We start from the raw sequence: 19,658 nt of genomic DNA on the forward strand, positions 1-19,658 counted from the left end.
CCGGTGTGGTGCCCAGGGTCTAAGTCTGTTCTCAGGCTAACCCTTGCTTCTAGGTGCCTCGAGCCTCACATATCCAGATACTGAGAGAGGAGGAGCCATTGTCAAGCTTCCGATGGAAACTAAAAGGACTATGCACAGCATGGAGGGAAACGCCACTTACCTGAGCAAAGGGCCGGAGGGAGCCTATTTGGCGACAGGCACTGAACTCGTACCAATTTGGCACTTCTGCAGGAGAGAGCAGGAACTGCCGGCCTCTGTAATTGCCGTACTCATAGGTGACCCATCTGCAAGGGGGACAAACCACAGCTGATGTGTCGCGTCCACTGGGTGGCGGACCCTGACAGTTACACTGGCTCTCAGAGAGCTGTAGGTTCTCTTCTTTCCCTCCCTCTCCTGTCCTTCCCTTTTCGTTCCTGTTTTTGAAAAGGTCTCTCTGTGTGGCCCTGGTTGTCCTAGAACTGGATATGTAGATCAAGCTGGCCTGCCTCCGGGATGTGTACACAGTCATGCCCAGCTCAGCACAGGCTGAAATTCTAGTACACATCGGAGGTAAAACAAGCCTGCATTCTAGAGCACTCAACGCTGTTTATCGATAGGTAGTGAACTTGGGAGGATCAGCAGTGTTAAGTATTCATGTCAGAATTCACTCTGAGAAATGGCTAAGTTTTTCTTTTCCTCCAGTAGAGCAATGAGACAGTGATGCTCTGTCAGTGGGGCTCACAGGCCTTTCTGAACGTCTTTCATAAAACATACACAGGTTGTGGATCCTAAATGTACTGCTATCCTACATAATTACCGTTTACAGAGCTCTCATGTGTACATTGGTGAGTGTAATACTTGGATAAAAATAAATCCTTTACAGGTGGAGGAAGGAGGGTCTACAAAATAAAGCATGTATGAAGCCGTGATAGAGCCTGTCACTTCGATGCTAATCTAAGACACATTGTCAAACAATTACAAAACGTTGTTGTTGTTTAAAATAAGATCGGCCTTCCCTAAATCCCCAGAATGTTAAGCTAAGTTTCTTCCACCCACATGCTGGCCTGACAACCTGAGAACCCTACGGACTGAGTACCTGATGGTCCTCCTCCTGCTCTGCCAATCACTGGAGAAGGATGTTCTCTACTTTAAACCCCAGAGCTCTAAAACTGCACACATTTCATCTGTCTTACAAAACATTAAAAGCTTCATTCCTAATATTTCCATAATTATTTTAGTGAGTGGGCTCAGCCTGTCCACCCACATCTCAGCATGCCCTAACATGTTGCTTTAACCGAAGAAGAATGTTTCCATAGGAAAATGGACTGCACTGGTATGTATCTACTTATGCCCAAGTTTTAGAATTAGCAGAGAGTAAAACTAAAATCTTCCAGAGTTTAAAAGTAATTGGCTGGTGGGAGCTGGGCATGGCGATGTGTACCCCAGCATATAGGGGACAGAGGCCTCTGTGAGCTTGAGGCTAGGCTGATCTACATAGTAAGTGCCAATCCAGCCGAGACTCCCACAGAGCCACCCTGCCAGAGAGGGAGGGAGGAGAGAGGGAGGGAGGGAGGAAGATTGGGTGGTGGTGTAACTTTGTTATTTTATTTGTGTGTGCGTGTGCGATGATCTGGGGACATGGCAACAGTATGCATATGGAGGTCAGAAGACGACTGTATATACAGTCCGTTCTCATTGTGGGGACTAGACTGAAGTCATCGGGCTTGTACGGTGAGTGCCTTCAGTCACTGAATCATCTGCCTGCCCTTCCCCGTTGACTTAACAATCTATACAGCACCTGCAGTCAAAGAAAAAAGTCTACCCTTTGCTCTAAAATCAGAGCATGGTCTCTCAGTCTTTCAAAGCATAAAAACAAACAAAACAAAAAACCCCAGCTCTCTCTTACTTGCTAAGAAAATGCTCCATGAATTTGCTGAGTGCTGTGTTGTGAGTCCCTGGGGATTTGAACCCTTAATCTAAACTTAAGCAAAAATAAATAGATAAACAAATAAACAAATGCTGGCTACGTGGATGAACGATGCTTTACTCAGGCTTGACCCACCCAGACAGAAACATCATGGAGGTGCGTCGTATTAACCCACACAGACAGCCAAGACCACCTGTCTGTTCATCTAAAATGATATAAGGTGCGTTTGAGGTTCCCAGCAAGTCAACTCCCAACATTCAGTCACTCGACGATGGCATTCATTTCCGTTTCTACTGAGAGGAAATGGTGAGGCATACAGACCGAGCCGATACATTTTAAGGTATGTATATGTACGCGTTCATATGTTTTTAAAAATGTGCTCCACAGGAAAAGCATATCTGGGAAAGCAAGAAAGAGTTGTCCCGTGTTAGCCAACGAACGAGTAACTCACATGCCACCGACGACCCGAACGGAGCGAATCTGCGGGTTGAACCCCAGGGATCGGAGATTGACTGTTTCGGCGTTCAGTTCTATCTTTTTTCCTTTGAAGTTTTCTCTTTCGAAAAGAATAATTGTCGGCTCAGAAAATTCCTGTTTGGAGGTAAATTTGTTCACCTGTTAGTAATGGCAAGCTTTTGTGGGCAGCCTGAAGCAGATGAGGCTCCATCTACTCTCGGGGACAAGGGACCCCCGCAGAGGGTCACTGTCACACACTTAGCCAGATGGGAGGTGTCAAAGAGAGGAAGGATGGGAGGTAGGAAGCTCTCCTGTCAAAGGAGACCACAGTAGAGCAGGGACATGGAATAGCCCACTCCTAGAGATGCATGGAACACCAGTCCTATATGCATGGGACGCCAGCCTTTTAATGAGATTTCATTCATCTTGGAGTGGTTTTTTTTTTTTTTTTTTGTTTTGTTTTTAAGTAAGACAAGGCTGGATGGAAAGCCATAGACCTTAACAGAGAGGACCAGAAGGCTGTGGTAGCCTGGTGTCTCATGGCCAAGTGTGACCCTGAACTTGTGATCCTTCTTCTTCTAACTCCCAAGTGCTGACAGTCCAGGCAGGCACTCCCCCAGCTGAGCCACATGCCAGCCTTCGCCTGTAAGCTGATGAGTTGACACTGTCCCACGTGTCATTGCTGCTGTGCCTACCTCAGCAGCATCTTAGTTTATGTAGGCAAGCAGGCAGGTGCCGTAAAGCCAACCCACACGTTCTTCCTACAGTTAAGGCTAAAGCCATAGGGATGTTTAAAGCATTTTATGAGACTAGCTATCGAAAGCAAATAATAATTTCCAAAGCTATTGGCACACCTAGGCGTGAGTATGAGGGCATCATCTTCCGGCTTTGTTCCATTTAATGTATTAGTAAGATTAGCTTACATGGAAGGTCCTGTCGAAGGAGGGGCACTGTCACCAGGATTAGAACAAAGCTGATAGCCCGGTAGATGGAAAGAGGGCTTAGTGATTGAGAACATTTGTTGCCCTTGCAGAGGACCCTGGCTCAGTTCATAGCACCCGCCTGGCAGCTCACAACCATGGTACCAGTTCCCAGGAATCCAATGTCCTCCTCTGGCCTTTACAGGCCCTCGTATGTGGTACACAGGCAAAACACCCATCCATATAAAGGGTCGGAAAACAACAGAGTGATCACAGGCTAAACCACAAGGAATTTCTGCAGACTAATAATGAGAGGCAGAATCTAGAGAAAGAGGTGGCTAACAGAAACCCCAAATGACATGTGTAGGAGACCAAAGTGCCAACGGTGAGACAGCCTGGGAGGGAGGAGCTCTCAGTCTGACATGGCCCTGTCTGGCATGGCTCGTCAGCAGAGTGAAGTACCGGTCTACACTGAAATGCAGTCCATCCTGGGTAGCCCGGGGGACCCCCTCCCTCAGGTCCACAGAGATTCAGGAAGCAGAGGAGGCAGAGGACGAGACAGTTACAGTCCATCAACTAGATGCTCAAGCAACAAGAAGGACAGCTCTTCAGAAATGGTAACACTGATATCTGGATGGTAAGAGTGAGAACTGTATGTAATTATGGTATAGAATTAAAGGTTCTACCTACATGCTTTTTAAACACATGCATTTACAAGAATATTCAAGCTGTGTTCATATCCAAAGCATGGCTACGAGGGGGAGAGGAATGGAAAAAGAGAGGACATGGGGAAAGTGGGGGAGGGCCCTAAAACTAGCAGATGGCGGTTGTGCATGTGAATATATGAACATCCAAATAAGAAGTCAGGGAGAGCAAGTAAGAGACCTGGTTTTAACAGACATAAAGTGCACAAAAGCTGGGGGTCAAGAGATGGTTAAGAGTGCTTGCTGTTCTTCCAAAGGACCCAAGTTCAGTGTCCAGTACCCACTTCTGATAGCTCTCTCTGCCTGTAACTCCAGTCCAGGGGATCAGATGCCTTCTTCTGACCTCTGAGGGCAGCACACACACACACACACACACACACACACACACACACACACACACACACACACACACACACACATATACATACACACTCAAACCCACACACACACTCACAAACACACACACTCACACACTCATACATACTCACACATACACACATTCAAACACACACACTCACATACATGCACACACATGCATGCACCATAAATAAAAGTAAATATTTAAAAACAATACATATGTGCAGGGTAGAGTGCAGCTGTGGCCGAACGCAGCTGTAACCCGAGGAAGTCCTAGCCGCTGGCTTCCTTGCTCTGTCAGCAACGTGAACAGCACACGTCTGTCTGTATCTCTGTGTTTACACTTACAAAATCTATAAAGCGAAGAGACTTCAGGGTTGCTCCAGGCAGGCATCCCATTGCCGAGAGACAAGGATAGTGGCCTTCTTCCAGCACGTACTGATTGCCAGAGAAATTTTCTCCATCATAGGCAACCCAGCTGTAAGAGAAACAGACACATGGTGTGAAATGCGTGTAATCGTATTGAAGAAACGTGGTTTTTATGCCGGGCACGATGGCGCATGAGTTCAATCCCAGGACTTGGGAGACAGAGGCAGACAGGTCTTGTAAATTCAAGGCCAGCCTGGTCTACACAATGAGTTCCAGGACAGCCTGGTCTACACAGTGAGTTCCAGGACAGTCAGACTTATATAATACGTTTCTGTCTTGAAAAAAAAAAAAAAATCTGACTTTTAGAGGTGCCGGCCATAAAATAATGCTAAACCTTCTAGCTAACTGGGTTTTTTTAAAAAAATATCTGCATATGTTTGCTGAATTTTATCTCATGGCAATTTAATATGCCTCAGCTGGTTAACTGGTGGAAATGAATAATATGGTTTTTCTTTTCCACCCCTCAACCTTCTACTGTGTTCCCAGCCAGTGTACCTACACGCCCCAGGGTCCCCAGGGTCCCCAGGATCCCTCCCTTGCCTAACGGTCCTTCAGTCCTCAGAGCTACCTAGCCATCTGCTTTTCACCAAGCTGCACCCCCAGCTGTCCTCCTCATCCTCATCTTCTTCCTCCTCCTCCTCTTCCTCCTCTTCTCCCCCTCCTCTTCCTCCTCCCCTTTCTCCTCCTTCTCCTCTTCTTCCTCCTCCTCTTCCTCCTCCCCTTTCTCCTCCTTCTCCTCTTCTTCCTCCTCCTCTTCCTCCTCCCCTTCCTCCTCCTTCTCCTCTTCTTCCTCTTCTTCCTCTTCTCCCTCCTCCTCCCCCCTCCTCCTCTTTCTTTGTGTAATTAATTAACTAATTTATTTATTTATTTTTGGTACAGTGCCTCACTAAGTTTCTTGGCTGCCTTGAACTCACTCATCAGTAGCCTAGTCAGGCCCCTGAACCTGTCATCCTCCTGCCTCAGTCTCCCAAACAGCTGGTATTAAAGGCCCGAGCCACCGGGACTGGCTCTACTACGTTTACTGAAAACGTCCTTCTGTCCCCCAACGCTGCTGATGCTTTTATATTTTAACAGATGCTCACTGAGGACTGACCGCATGCCGGCGTTGTCCTATTGCTCAAGACATTTCAAAAGCGGCACTGCCCCTGCTCCCTTGAACTTACTGCGGCAAGCTCAGACAGACGATAAACAATTTCAAACATGTATGTCTGGCCGTAGGAAATGAAGCAGGTTAGAAGAAGATTGGGGTGGGGTAGGTGGGTGAGCCAAGAATCTGAGACACTTCCCCTCCCTTGGTTTGACACAAAGCCAGTGCACTGAACCACAGGGGCTGTAATATTAAAGGCACCATCGCTACTGTTATTAGGATGAATTCCTGGCCTCTTTATGGGCTTCCTCAGTTTCTCCCTTCTTATAAAGCTCTCATAAGATGACTGCTTTCAGCACAGCACTTTGGATCACTGCCAACCCACAGCCCCATCCCTGTCTCTTATGGATCCATCAAAGTCTATATTTGCCCACAGGGAGTCAGATCCTCCCCTCGCCTAATCCAGGCTGACTTTACTTTTGCTACCACAAGCCCCCTCAGCCAGAGTGTGATCCCCACCTGCCCGCCATGCAGAGCGCTGACCCTACTCCTGTCTGCCTGTAAGAAAAAAAAAAATCTGCCTTGGGAGGTACCAAAGCGATTCCCCAGATCCAGCCGTTTACAGATGCCGCGGCAGCAGGCAGAGCGCATAGAGCTGGTCTGACTCCTCCCGCACACCGAGGTCACCGTCAGCTTCTGCAGCCCTGTTGGCATGCACATCCTCTGACCTCTGGCCCCAGATGCTACACGAAAGCTTCCCGCCAACTGGTGTTTTACAGTGCCAGCCGCCCACAGGAGCCAGCACAGACTTGCAAACGTCTGGGTCCTCTGCCCTCTTGATCGGCTCTGCTCCTCGCTGTCCGCTTACCTGCCTCCCAGAACTCTGCAAGACTTGGTCTGAAACGAATCACCGATTTGACCTGCTGTCTCTTCAAAGCTTTGACTTTGACCTTGGAACTGTGGTTCTGAAAACAGGCAAATCTTTCAAAAAGAAAAGGAAAGAGAAACACAAAATTAACTGCCTGACCGTGTTCCGGTTACTGGTTTTTTATTTTTGCGTGTATGGGTATTTGGCCTGCATATTTGTGTCTGTGCGCTACCCGTGCGTCTGGTGACTCTCTAGGTCAGAAGAGGGTGTCTGTCAGGTTCTCCGGGGCTGTAGTTAGACAGTTGTGAGCCGCCCTGTGAGCGCTGGGAATCGAATCTAGAAGAACAGCAGTGCCTTAACCTCTGCACCACTTGGCTCAGTTCTTTTTTCTTTTTAAGATTGATTTATCATGTATACAGCATTCTGCCTGCATGTACGCCTACAGGCCAGAAGAGGGCACCAGATCTCATTACGGAATGGTTGTGAGCCACCATGTGGTTGCTGGGAATTGAACTCAGGACCCCTGGAAGAGCACACAGTGCTCTTAACCTCTGAGCCATCTCTCCAGCCCAGCTCAGTTCTTTAAATGATGACCCAGACCTGACCTGTTACTCTTGTTATAGTAAAGCTGGTACGAATTTTATAAATCCTTTAATTTTCTACTAGATAACTAAGGATCAGCAGGTTGGCTGGACCATCTGGGAGTATTTAATTTAGAGGCATCCAAGGCCTGCGGGACAACAGAGACAACTTTCTAAAGAAGACACTGCTGTCACAAGCTGTGAGGCACGCTAGGGCTTTACCGTGGCCAAAAGTAATTGTGCATAGGTTCTAACGTTGACAACTGACCGGGTTTGGAAGCGAGCATGTAGTCCAGTTTCCCTCCCTCTCTAAGGGTGATACTTGCTGACTGTTTAGAATCTCTCTATGCCAATAAAAGAGACTACAGTGGCGTTCGTGCTCCTGTGTAATTATGGCTGTGGGAACATCTGCGTCAAAGCCTAAATAACAAAAGAGGCAGCGAAACTGACCCGGGAGCCAGCAGTACAGAGGCTTGGGTGACACCATACAATGTGTGCACAGCAAACATGGACGCATTTATAGCGTGCCGAGATGACCCTGTGCTGCTACCTCACACGCTGACTTATGTGTAGTCACGAAACTGATTCCATGTAATGAGATTAAATCCAGTATTTTATTACAGAAGCATCGTATAACGGTTTAGACATGGGTCATTGCCATTGACTGAGCACCGCTGTTAATGTTTTCAGGATTAAGGATGGGTAAAATTCACAAAGCGCCCCACACACCTGGCATTTACGCTCACTTTTTCAATGAAAAATGAATAGTCCACAATATGAATTTGTGTTTGTGTCCCAAATATAGAACATATTTTAAAAAAGTTACCTGATTTCGTCTCCTCGGACCAGTGAAAGAATCCTAAGCATTGTATAAAAGGAGAGAAAAAAAATGATTACTAAAGAAGTTGTGTTAAAATTTCTTTTCTTCTACATTGACAATTACTGTTAAACTTCTGCCAGAACATCTTCTGTAGCAATCGTTACACAAACCAGAAGCCGTGAAGGGAAGCCCGGGCTGAGGTAAAGTCCCCATAAGAATGAAGTCCTTACCAGGCATATGGGTTGAACGGAAGAGATCTTACAATTTTTGCCTCCCCAATCCTCAAAACTGGTGTAGAAACCTTTATCCAGGACATACTGCTCTCCCGTGAAGTCAGGGTTTTCGTAGGCTACCCACCTGCAGAGACACAACCCTGGTTTTATTTTACATATGAAACTACTACCTCACACACCCCATTAAGTGCTGTGCTGCTCAGACCCCATTTCTCTTCTGTTCTCCATTAATATTTAGGGGCAGATTTTCTATCTGTCAAATCCAAACGGTGTTCAAAAGAATGTCTCGACGCAAACTATTTGGTGTTTCTAAATACTAAATTCCTATGAGAATAATTTTGTGTTGTGATTTTCCCCCTATTTTCATGCCAAGGAAATACGCTGGATCTTAAAAAGGAGTCTGATTCTTTCTTCTTTTTTAATAAGTAAGAACTTTTTCAACATAGTTTTCTGCAGACAGATCTTAACAGGAAGCTATGCTTCCTATATAACAAATCAGAATGAATAATAAAAACCGGAAACAAAGAAAAGCATTTCTTTCTCCAAATGGTATTTCCAACTTAACTCTAGAGAAAACAAAGCTGAACCAGCCCCCCCAGGGGTACCAAGCTCACATCACTTGTAGTGCCCCCAGGGGTAGCAAGCTCACATCACTTGTAGTGCTCCCGGGGTAGCAAGCTCACATCACTTGTAGTGCTCCCAGGGGTACTAAGCTCACATCACTTGTAGTGCTCCCAGGGGTACCAAGCTCACATCACTTGTAGTGCTCCCAGGGGTACCAAGCTCACATCACTTGTAGTGCTCCCATGTCATCTTTGCAGCGACCTCAGAGAAGTGCAATCAGTCAAACCCACTCAGTGACACCACCATGTCCTGTGCAAAGGGAACTTCTTTGAAGGGGAAAAAGTTTTGTAATTCTATTCCATTCAACAGATCCTCAGTGTCGTCTACAGCTAACTCATCACACGAATGATTCGCTCACAATTTGAACGATGCACGTCACCCTCAGAACTTTCCAGGTCTATGGCATCGCATTTCCTGAGGATTCCTGGCTGGCATGCCCACTTCACAGACAGAAAGCCATTCCTCTTCCTTGTACAGCAGACGCTGACTTCCCATCAGCCACGCATGTGCCAGGAACCAGACGGACGAGAAGAGTACACAGATGGAAGGAGACAAAGCCCCTGCCCGTGCACTTGGAAGACGGAGGAGCATCACAAGTAACTACCAGTTGTGACACTGCATGATGGGAGACCTGTCCCAAGTGATGTCCTCAGTTAAGGCCAGAGCATGAGAAAGCCCGAGGCCCACAGGCTCTGTGACCTGCCCGCCATGTTTTCGTAGTGTCTGTATCACCACTGAAACATCCTCACGAGAAGAACAACCACTCAGAGGAAAAGGAACACTTCAGAAACTAAGTGTCAGGAGACACTAAAGCACTAACATCCAAAAGCTCACCTCTGGCCACCTCAAGGCAGAAACTGAGACCTGGCTCTCTCAGAAAACAAGCCTTTCCCCTCCCTAAGTCTCAAACCAGCAGGTTTTCCAACTTCTGCATCCTGTGAGGTGAGGAGTTTGGAGGCCTGGATCTCCCTGTGGCCCTGACGTTAACTCTCAGGAGTGCTGACAGGGGTCTCTTAGCTTTTGTGAAACTGTGTTTCCGGTTATGAGGGAGGGAGCTGTCCAGGGCCCTGTGCTGAGCCGGAGATGCTTCAGGGCACAGCTGACCTTCAGTGCCACCGTCACACACATCTCTCAGGTAAGCCTGTGGTTGCGGGGCAATGACAACCACAATAGAGAGCCCTGCTCCAGCCATGGGTGCCTCTTCCTAAGGTAAACCACAAACACCAGAACTTGCAAACAAAAACAGTACTTAAGAACTCAGGTCACATCACAGAGCTCTGGGCCTGTGGCAGCTCGAGCACCAGTGGCTTCAAGCCTTTTGGGTTGACTTTCAGGAGAGGAAGCACCCGTGAAGAGAGACCTCTGAAGAATCACCTGTGGCCAGGACAGGCGCATGCCCCGCAGAGAGCCCTCCCACCCTCCCAGGTCCTTGTTGGTAGTTGTTAAACTAACAGGGGCAGGGGTGTGTGTGTGTGTGTGTGTGTGTGTGTGTGGGTGCGCGCGCGCGCGCGCGCTGTGTATTGTGGTACATATTCACTGTGTGTGTGGTATACATGTGTGTCTGAATGTGTGTAGTGTGTGTGTGTGTGTGCTGTCTTTTGTGGTACATATTCACTGTGTGTGTGGTATGCATGTGTGTCTGAATGTGTGTGTGTGTGTGTGTGTGCTGTCTATTGTGGTACATATTCACTGTGTGTATGGTATGCACGTGTGTCTGAATGTGTGTAGTGTGTGTGCTGTCTATTGTGGTACATATTCAGTGTTTGTGTGTGTGTGGTATGCATGTGTGTCTGAATGTGTGTGGTATGTGTGTGGTATATGTATATTTCGTGTGTGGTATTTGTGTGTGTATGTGGTATGCATGTGTGGTATGTGTGGTGTGTGTGTAGTGTATGTGTGTGGTGTATGTGTGTGTATGTAGTATATGTATGGTGTGTGTGTATGTGATATTTGTGTGTTGTATATGTGTATGTATGTAGTGTATATGTGGTGTATGTATGTGGGTATGTAAGTATGTAGTGTGTATGTGGTGTATGTATGTGGGTATGTGTGTATGTATGTAGTGTGTATGTGGTGTATGTGTGTACAACTGTGCTTCTCTCCTACTTCCCCCCAATACCAAACCTCAACTGTTACAATAAGAAAAAAAAGCCTCTGCCAGGAAATACAACTAAAAATGACTAAAAATAGAAACAAGAAAGCCCAACCCCTACTGAAGGAGACCAACAAAGCAGCAGCATGGGTAAGGAGGGAGGGAGACAGGCTCAGAGCACTGCGTGCTGTGCTAACTTATCCTGCATCAACATCGACCCAGCCTCCTCCAGCTTCCCCTGCGAGGGTAGATGACCGGCTGGCTTGTGACTAAGGAACGAGGATACCTGGTGACCGTTTCTCCAAGACTGAGAGGCTCACTACGACCTTTCCAGACAATGACAAACATGATCTGAAGTACTGCAGAGCCACAGAGCCACCATATCGTTTCCGGTGGCTTCTGCCACATGTTCAGATGACTCCCGATTCTGGTAGATGGCCAGCTATGATCACACCATGTCACCGAAGGGATACTACAAGTGACAACCTACCCAACGACGCAGTGACTAACAACAGGAGTGTTTTCTACTGTAGACGTGTCGGATTGGCCAGGCTCTTGGGGGAGGCCTGCGGAAGTGCAGTAGAGTTGGGGCCAGCCAGATTCAGTAGGTGAACACCAACCGCTTACCGTAGAACCAATGTCAGCTTTCTTCGTATGTCCCTTTAATAACATTATCACTTAGAAGAAATCAGAAGGGTCCCCAGCTAGATCATGAGAACAGTTCCCTACGGAAGAGATCTGACATTGGCTCCTGGGGAGCCGTATGTTTCAATCATATCCACTGCGGGACCGACCCTAGGTCAGCCACAGCACAGCACAGCAGCAGAGCCAGGCGTGTACTACAGACCCGCACCATGGAGTCAAAGTCAAACATGGAGCCTGAGCATGCAGAGAGCCAGCCAGGCTGAGGGCCACAGGTGAAGAGGCCCACCTCGGGGAAAGCCACAGCCCAGGTGAGAGTGTTCGCTTGGTCCCAGATATCAAGCCATGCCCGCAGCAAAACGCTTTTGTTTGAGTGGTCTTGTCGTTGTTACTGTTTTTCAGATACGTTCCCACTATGTGTGGCCTTGAACTCAGTTTTTCTGTCCCCGCCTCTTGAGCGCTGGGAGTACAGGTCTGTGCTACTGTGCCTGGCCTGAAACAAACTCTTCTCCAGACTTTGTACAGCCAATAAGTTCTGTTTCTATCTCTTGGGCTGGCACACTTGATCTGTCACTTCCACCTCAGAGTCATGTCTCAGTCAAGACTTGGTATTGGTGAAAGCAGTGGGCACCATAATCCCAGCATCCCAGCACACTGGGGCAGGCAGCCGCCAAGGTCGGGTCAGCCGTGCCAGCAACCAGACTCCATCTACGCTAGGTAGTAGTCTAAACAGTAGTTTTTACGCCAAAATACTAGTGATTTTGTAGGTGTGCCACTATGGGGGAGCCTAATGGGACTTTAGCCCAACCTCAAGGTCAGAGCCAGCTAAGGAACAATCCACTCATTCAGAAAACGGTCAGCAGGTCCGCATATTTCTACCATGACACCCAAGAGCCTGCTCCAAGTCCGGGGAGGGTTATAATCAGAATATTTTCAGAACAGCCAGGAAAGTGGCACCGCTGTAAATACCAAGGCCATGAATTAATGTTTACCTGTGAGATATTTCCTGAGGACTGACTCTGGGTCACAGACTATTAACTCAACAGAAACCCTAGCGAACCCCAAGCTTACATCCTGGTGGAACGACCTCACTTACACGCCACTCAGAACATTGATTGACTGCGTCTTCACGCCATAGCCCGTCTCCTTTAAATTGGCAACGATTCCTAAGACATCGATACTGGAGCCTTTGGAGCCGAAGTTCTTCTCACTGTACATGATCATGTGAGCATTTGAGAAATCCTAGTGAGACGGAAAGACTCAAATGTAAAGGGTGGCCGCTCAGCATCCCGAAAGGCCACGCGCTAGCTGCGAGCTTCTCTTGAACTTACACTCAGTATGGGCCGTAAGGACTGGAGTTCCGCACTGTAGCCGCCCCAGGCATTCCAGTCCCTGTACTCTCCCTCTTCCAGCAGGTACTGATGGCCGGTGAAGCCGCACTTCTCGTATGCAACCCAGCTACAGGAGAAGGAGCAAGCGGCCTGTCAGACATTTCAGTGCTTCCCACGCGCCGGCCTTCCCGACAAATACAAGCGTTGGCATTCTATGCGAACCTGTGAAATTCTCTGAGTTTACAAAGGGCAGCATGTAAATCTATGTGTCTTTGTTAGAATCCTTTGATGTGTAAGAGAATCTGTTCAGAGAAAAACTAAGAAACGTGTGAGAGTTCTGTAAAGGAGTGGAGCTGTGTGTAGGCGCGTGTATGCCTATGTGTACGTGTGTGCTTTTGTGTGTGTGTGTGTGTGTGTAGTGTGTATGTGTGTGTGGTGTGTGTGTATGGTGTGTGTATGTGTGTGTGGTGTGTGTGTGGTGTGTTGTGCATGTGTGTATGTGTATGTGTGTATGCATGTGTGTTTTGTGTGTTGTGCGGTATGTGTGTGTGTGATGTATGTGTATGTGTTTGTATGCATGTGTGTGTATGTGTGTGTGTGGTATGTGGTGTGTGATGTGTGTGTATGTGTGTGCTTTTGTGTGCGGTGTGTGTGTGTGTATGCACTTGGGGGTGTGGTTGTGTTACGTTTAATAATTAAAATGGGGGGCTGGAGAGATGGCTCAGCAGTTAAGAGCACTTTCTCCTCTTGCAGAGAATCCCAGCACCCCATAACTGCTAACGACTGCGACTCCGGCTCAGAGGATCTGATGCCCTCTTTTAGGCTCCTCAGACACTGCACGGATGTGGTGCACACATACACATAAAATAAAGGTAGATAATTAAACTAGAGAATTAGAATGAAACTCAACAAGCAAAATGACAAACTGTACACACTTCTGACTATTTACAAGACGGTGTCAGTGTGTATACTCCTACTAGAAATGTGCAAGATCTATAAAATTCAAAATTAATATAAATTATAAAATTCATGAAAATTAATAAATGGTTCATTGGATTGGAACCTGATACTTTAAAAATCAATCTGCACAGACAATTTTATGAGCTCCACACCAGACTCCCTATGCTGTCCCTCCAGCCACGGTCTCATGTCCCTCCCAGCATGTGTGACAACCTGGGGTTCAGTCCTCACGAATCCCTACTCTTCACAGAAGATCAGCAGACTATAACCAAGAGTGTTGTTTTTGGGGAAATCTGTTACTCCATCAGGGAGAAAGAGAAACCGTTCCCGGTCGCCCCTCCTACTTACACGCCTCTTAGAACCTTCATAGACCCCACTGACGTAAAGGGCACATTTCCGTTTGCTTCCTTCCCGGTTGTTTCTTCTGTCTCGCCTCCTTCCATGACCAAACCACACATTTCCATTTCTAGCTCCATACACCTTCCTTCGAAGGAAGGCTTTTCGTAAATAACTACCTGCAATGGAAGTGAGATGTGCCAATAGTTTGGGAGAAGTTAAGTAGCTAAACAGCTCGACATCGGATCTGTCATTCAATGGCGCTTACTTGGGCTGGGGTGTGGCTCCTTGGTAGAGCTCTTACCCAGCATGTGTGAGACCCTGGGTTCCATCCCCCAGGAGACATAGCCAGAAAACAACAACAACAAACAAACAAAACAAAATAAGCTGGACACAGTGGTGTAGCCTACAATCACAGGTCTCGGGAGGACAAGGAAGGAGAAGCCCAAGTCTACGGCCAGCCACGGGCTACAAAATAAAGTCTGCCTTGCCTAAGCAAAAGCAGGACCAGCGAGACGGCTCAGCAAGGCTCAGTACGATCTCCCCAGACTCACGTGGTGGAAGGAGAGAGCCAACTCTCACCCAGTTATCCCCTGACCCTCACATGTTCCATGGCATATGTGACAACATGCCAACACACACATATGTATACACATACCCCTTCACATGTTCCATGGCACATGTGACAACATGCCAACACACACACACATGTACACACACACACCCCTTCACATGTTCCATGGCACATGTGACAACATGCCAACACACACACACAGACACACACACACACATACACACACACACACCAGACAAATATAAGCAACAACAACAACGATAGCATTAAGTCCTGGAACACAGAATGAAATTTCCTAATCATATATAAACATAAACTACATAATAGCACCTACTAATACAGTTAAACAAAAACCATTAGGCTCCCCCTCTTTCTACCAAAAGTGTGGAACACTCCGAAGGCAACCATGGTGGAGGGGACAGGTGTAGGAAACAGCAGTAGCCGGTGCATCTGGGGCGGGGAGAGCCATGGGATGGAGCCGGACACACGGCTGTCAGGCAAAGGCCTAGCTCAATCTCTCCAGACCAACACCGAACAGCCGAAAAGCTGAAACGCTCTCTAGTGTTGCCAGCCGTGGGCTCAGCACTTAGCAATTCCAACCAGGAAGGGTAAAGTTAATACAAGAGTGAACCTCGGAGGCCATGCTAAGATAACCGGGGCCATTAGCCTCTTCCTGAAGGTTAGCGGGTGGGAGACTTAGAGGGGAAGTCACATTAGCATCATGCACATAAAGATCATAGAATAATTTCTCTCTCCCCTACTCCCTCAACTTCTGGACACACACCCGCTCATTCATATTCATTCATTCATATTCTCTCTCTCTCTCTCTCTCTCTCTCCTTCTTACCTTGGGATCTGTAGGGAATTCAACTTTACGGCCACCCTAAAACAAAACAAAACAGACAGCATAGTTAAAAAAAAAAAAACCCAGTTTCCACCGAGAGTGTTCAGTGTTATCGCAGTAGTTGAAGCACACAGTGTGACTACTTTATGGCTTGTTTTAATTTATCTAAGATGATGCCGAAACTGTCGAAGGGAAATGAAGACCCAAGGCCATCTACAGCCGAGACTCGGTGGGTGTGCTCACCTGGTGTGCACTTCCGTTCGGGTTTTGTTTGTTGTTTTGAGTGCAGAGAGCAGACCCACGGCCTTGCACTCCACCACCGAGCTACATCCAAGCCCCTTGGTTTGTTTTGCATTTTTTTTTTAACTAGGAAATTTTCTTATACAGTTTTAATTTGTATCCCAGGAGTCAGTGCTATATTTTTCTTGTTCTTTTGAGACAGGGTCTCACACGCCAGGGAGACCAGGTTAGCCTCAAACTTGGGATCATCCTGCCTCAACCTCCTAAAACTTGTACTTCTTATTTCCCTCGATAAATAACCCTAAGACTTGCTCCATCTAGACAAGATATCTCACAGGAAATGAGTTCTACGTCTGCACTGGCAGCCCTGCACCTTTTGCATTGGCAACCCTGCCTGAGCCGGTCCTTCCCAAGCCACGGCCTTGGCTGCTATCCCACCCCTCCCTCTGGTTCCACGGCCAGCGCCCTCGCCCTTCCTAGTTCCTGCCTGGCCCCGGGAGGCATCTGACTTCGCAACCCATAGCCTACAAAAGTGCTAAAGCTCACACAGCAGGAAACAATAAGAACTATTAGATAGCAGTTAAAACCTCTCAAAGGATGGCCTCGCTACACTTTTGTAATAAAAGAGTTGGTTTTTTTTGGTTTTAAAGTAAAAACCAAAACTACTAAAATCAGAGAGGAGAGCATTAGCCTAACAATACTAGGCAGACACAGGTCAGTGGTTGATAAGCCAGGAGATGTTCCTTCCATGTGTTCTCATGAGCTCAAAAACAGCAGCCGAAGTCTTCCAATGGCCCAAATAAACTGAAACCCTAAGTAGGTGAACTCAACCAGCCAGCTAGACCGCACGCGGCCAAGGGCACCTTCTTAAAAAATAGTCCTTGGGGGGCTGGAGAGATGGCTCAGCGGTTAAGAGCACTGACTGTTCTTCCAGAGGTCCTGAGTTCAATTCCAGTAACCACCCGGTGGCTCACAGCCATCTGTAATGGGATCTGATTCTATCTTTGGTGTGCAAGACAACAGAGCACTCGCATACAGAAAATACATAAAAAAAATCCTTAAAAAAAATTAGTCTTGGGGGGGGGGGGACGCTCAATAAACTTCAGTTTCAAAACGATCAAATTGCTTTTTAAGCTGGAAGACAACTCTGTCATGCGTTCCCAAAACTAAAACCGGGATCTTTGAATGTGTATTTAACTTTTTAAAAAAAGTCTCAAGTCATCTGCATCGAGATCTGCAGATAATCGAATCAGACGCATCTAACTTTCCAATCTGTCTCGGGCTGGCTCTGGAGACACCTGCCATGCCGACTTTCACAAGCCGAGCTCCCAGCGGAAGCTCCACCTTGGTGTTCAGTGAGCACCTAGCACCAGGCGGCACAGCCCAGAGCCTGGTGTGGTAGCCTCATCCCACCTAAGCCTCCATCCCAGCAGAGCAGCCAGGGACCAGGAGACAGGAAGCGGAAGCACAGGCTCCAGGTAAGGAGGTTGAGCATTGACCGCTCACCCCAGCTCCCCTTCACCCCTCAGCCCTGCCTCCTGGCACTACCTCTGTGCTAGTCCTCAGCGTGCCCTGCCCAGCTCTGTGCCCGCCCCGGCCTCACATGCATCCTCTGCCAGCTCCAGCAGGGGCAGTTCCGCTCCTGTTTGAGATTCAGATGCTTTTCCTAACTGTGCCCCCGCCCTGCCTCTTCTCCCACCCACGGGGGTTGTACACGCCATCGCTTCTGCTTTCCGTACATAGTTCTCCACTCACTAGGCCTCTCTTGGCTGAAGCTTGGTGCAGACATCTGTGCTGTGAGGCAGAGGATGCCCTCAGTGCAAAGGGCATAGCCTTGTCTACCTTTCCTAACCAGGAAACTGGGTAAGTTATTGCTTCTACGGTTTCTATCCAGCGATTGGATTCATCTGTCTGTTACAGATGCACGTAAAGCCATAAAGGCTGCTTTTATCGCCCAACGTCCCATCTGGTAGGTTATGGAGGTCAAGCTGAGAGACTTCGGAAAGCCTTGTTACCATTTTCAGAGGCCGCATGGATCCGATGTAGGCTTCTTCCGTATCCCAGAAGGATAGGTCAGGGTATTCTCCCCGCTCCAGGATGTAGGGGATGCCTTGGAATCCAGGCTCTTCGTAGATCAGCCATCTAAATGATCAATCACCAGGGGAACAGAAAAGCAGGAAGTCATGGTTACTTTCTCTCCCCTCCTGCCGGGTACACAGGACCCCATGACAGGGCAGGGCGAGAACAGAGGAGGGTGTGGTCGCTCTCCCTGCAATGGCTGTGCCTGGCCTTCAGGGGAGCCAGCTGTCTGGTGCTTTCCCCTGGCCCATGATTTCCTCCTGGCTGGCGAGGCCACTTTGAGCCACATTATAACTGCTTTTACATGCAAATGTCTCTGTCACCTAGTGAGAGACCCCAAGTTAGGCCACCTCAAGCCCTGTTTTAAGTTAATACTTCATTTGTAGATAAAGACTCCCGGCATGCTACTTAATTATTTCCCGAGGTGTCAATGTGTAGCAATGTGTAGCAACCGATCCCTTCCGAAAGCCTAGAAGGAACCCCACCTGGATGTTCAGCCAGGCCTCACAAGGTTGCTACCAGGAGGGAGTGCTCCTGACTCATTTTACAGGCGAGGTTAGGTCACTCGCCCCAAGGCGGGGCTGCTGTGAGCTGACCCCTGATACCCCTCTCTGTCAGTTTTTCACAGCAGGTTTTTCCCCGCTGCAGGGAGTGTTCCAAACACGATCCGCTCTTCTCACTGTCACAAGCATCCTCGTGTGCACCCCTCAGCACACACTGCTGTTGTCAGGGGCCCAAGGGCTGCCTGTTCCCAGGGTGCAACACCTTCCGACATGAAGTACCACATCCCTGTCAGCTTCTACCTTGGCCAGGGAACGGCGGCCCCACCTACTCCTGAGCAAAGGACAGGGAGCCATAAACGTGCGCCCACTGGAGCTAAGGGCACGTCTCTGGGAGGGTGCCACTATTGGAGAAGTGATTTATAGAATTCAGATATTGCCTTCCCTCAGAAACACGGCTAGCTCCTCCCGGGCTCTCCTTTCTGATCGCAGCCCCACCCAAGTGATAACTGTTAGTTTGGCTGAATCACCTGTCTGGGGTTCTCTATGAACCACGCTATGTTCCCAGATGTTGGCCCAAAAGTGGGGAGCTCTAAACAAAACCCTTCCTAGCAAAACAGGTCTGAGGATGGGATTGCTTTTCTCCTGTTTCTGGTTTGGGCTGAACACCCATTTTTAGTGAACGTTCGTTCGTGTTAAAGATGCTCTTAGACCTTTTTTAGACTAATTACCCAGAGATTTGTCACCTAGTTCCTGCTAAAGATCAGTCAACATGTACACTAAAAACTAGGAGGCCCCATGGTCCACAAGTGGAGACCAAAGCTAGGCTAGATCACAGTCACATGGGGGGGAGGGAGGGGTGGGGGTGGAGATAGGGAGGGAATGGGGGAGGGATGGGGGAGAGTGGTAGAGGGGATGGGGGAGGGGATGGGGGGAGGGATGGGGAGAGAGTGGTAGGGGATGGGGGGGGGGAGGGATGGGGAGAGGGTGGGGGGGGGGGGGGGGGAGGGGGGGGGGGGGTGGGGGGGGGGGGGGGGTGGGGGGGGGGGAAGGGGTGGGGGGGGATGGGGGGGGGG

At 48.3% G+C, this 19,658-nt stretch overlaps 1 protein-coding gene across 1 annotated transcript in view; it reads right to left on the minus strand.

Annotated features, from left to right (window-relative positions):
- Nucleotides 1-19,658, minus strand: part of Crybg1 (crystallin beta-gamma domain containing 1) — a 51,939-nt gene that overhangs the window by 7,734 nt on the left and 24,547 nt on the right. The window contains exons 7-17 of the mRNA XM_032888543.1: nucleotides 18,019-18,145; nucleotides 15,767-15,802; nucleotides 14,359-14,525; nucleotides 13,051-13,177; nucleotides 12,816-12,961; nucleotides 8,359-8,485; nucleotides 8,135-8,167; nucleotides 6,728-6,840; nucleotides 4,692-4,821; nucleotides 2,358-2,497; nucleotides 161-284 (exon numbers count right to left, since the gene is read on the minus strand). Coding sequence (XP_032744434.1) covers nucleotides 161-284; nucleotides 2,358-2,497; nucleotides 4,692-4,821; nucleotides 6,728-6,840; nucleotides 8,135-8,167; nucleotides 8,359-8,485; nucleotides 12,816-12,961; nucleotides 13,051-13,177; nucleotides 14,359-14,525; nucleotides 15,767-15,802; nucleotides 18,019-18,145 — 1,270 coding nt within the window. The remainder of the gene's footprint in view (nucleotides 1-160; nucleotides 285-2,357; nucleotides 2,498-4,691; nucleotides 4,822-6,727; nucleotides 6,841-8,134; nucleotides 8,168-8,358; nucleotides 8,486-12,815; nucleotides 12,962-13,050; nucleotides 13,178-14,358; nucleotides 14,526-15,766; nucleotides 15,803-18,018; nucleotides 18,146-19,658) is intronic.

This window comes from Rattus rattus, chromosome 18 (assembly GCF_011064425.1).
Source record: "Rattus rattus isolate New Zealand chromosome 18, Rrattus_CSIRO_v1, whole genome shotgun sequence".
Taxonomy (NCBI): Eukaryota; Metazoa; Chordata; class Mammalia; order Rodentia; family Muridae; genus Rattus; species Rattus rattus.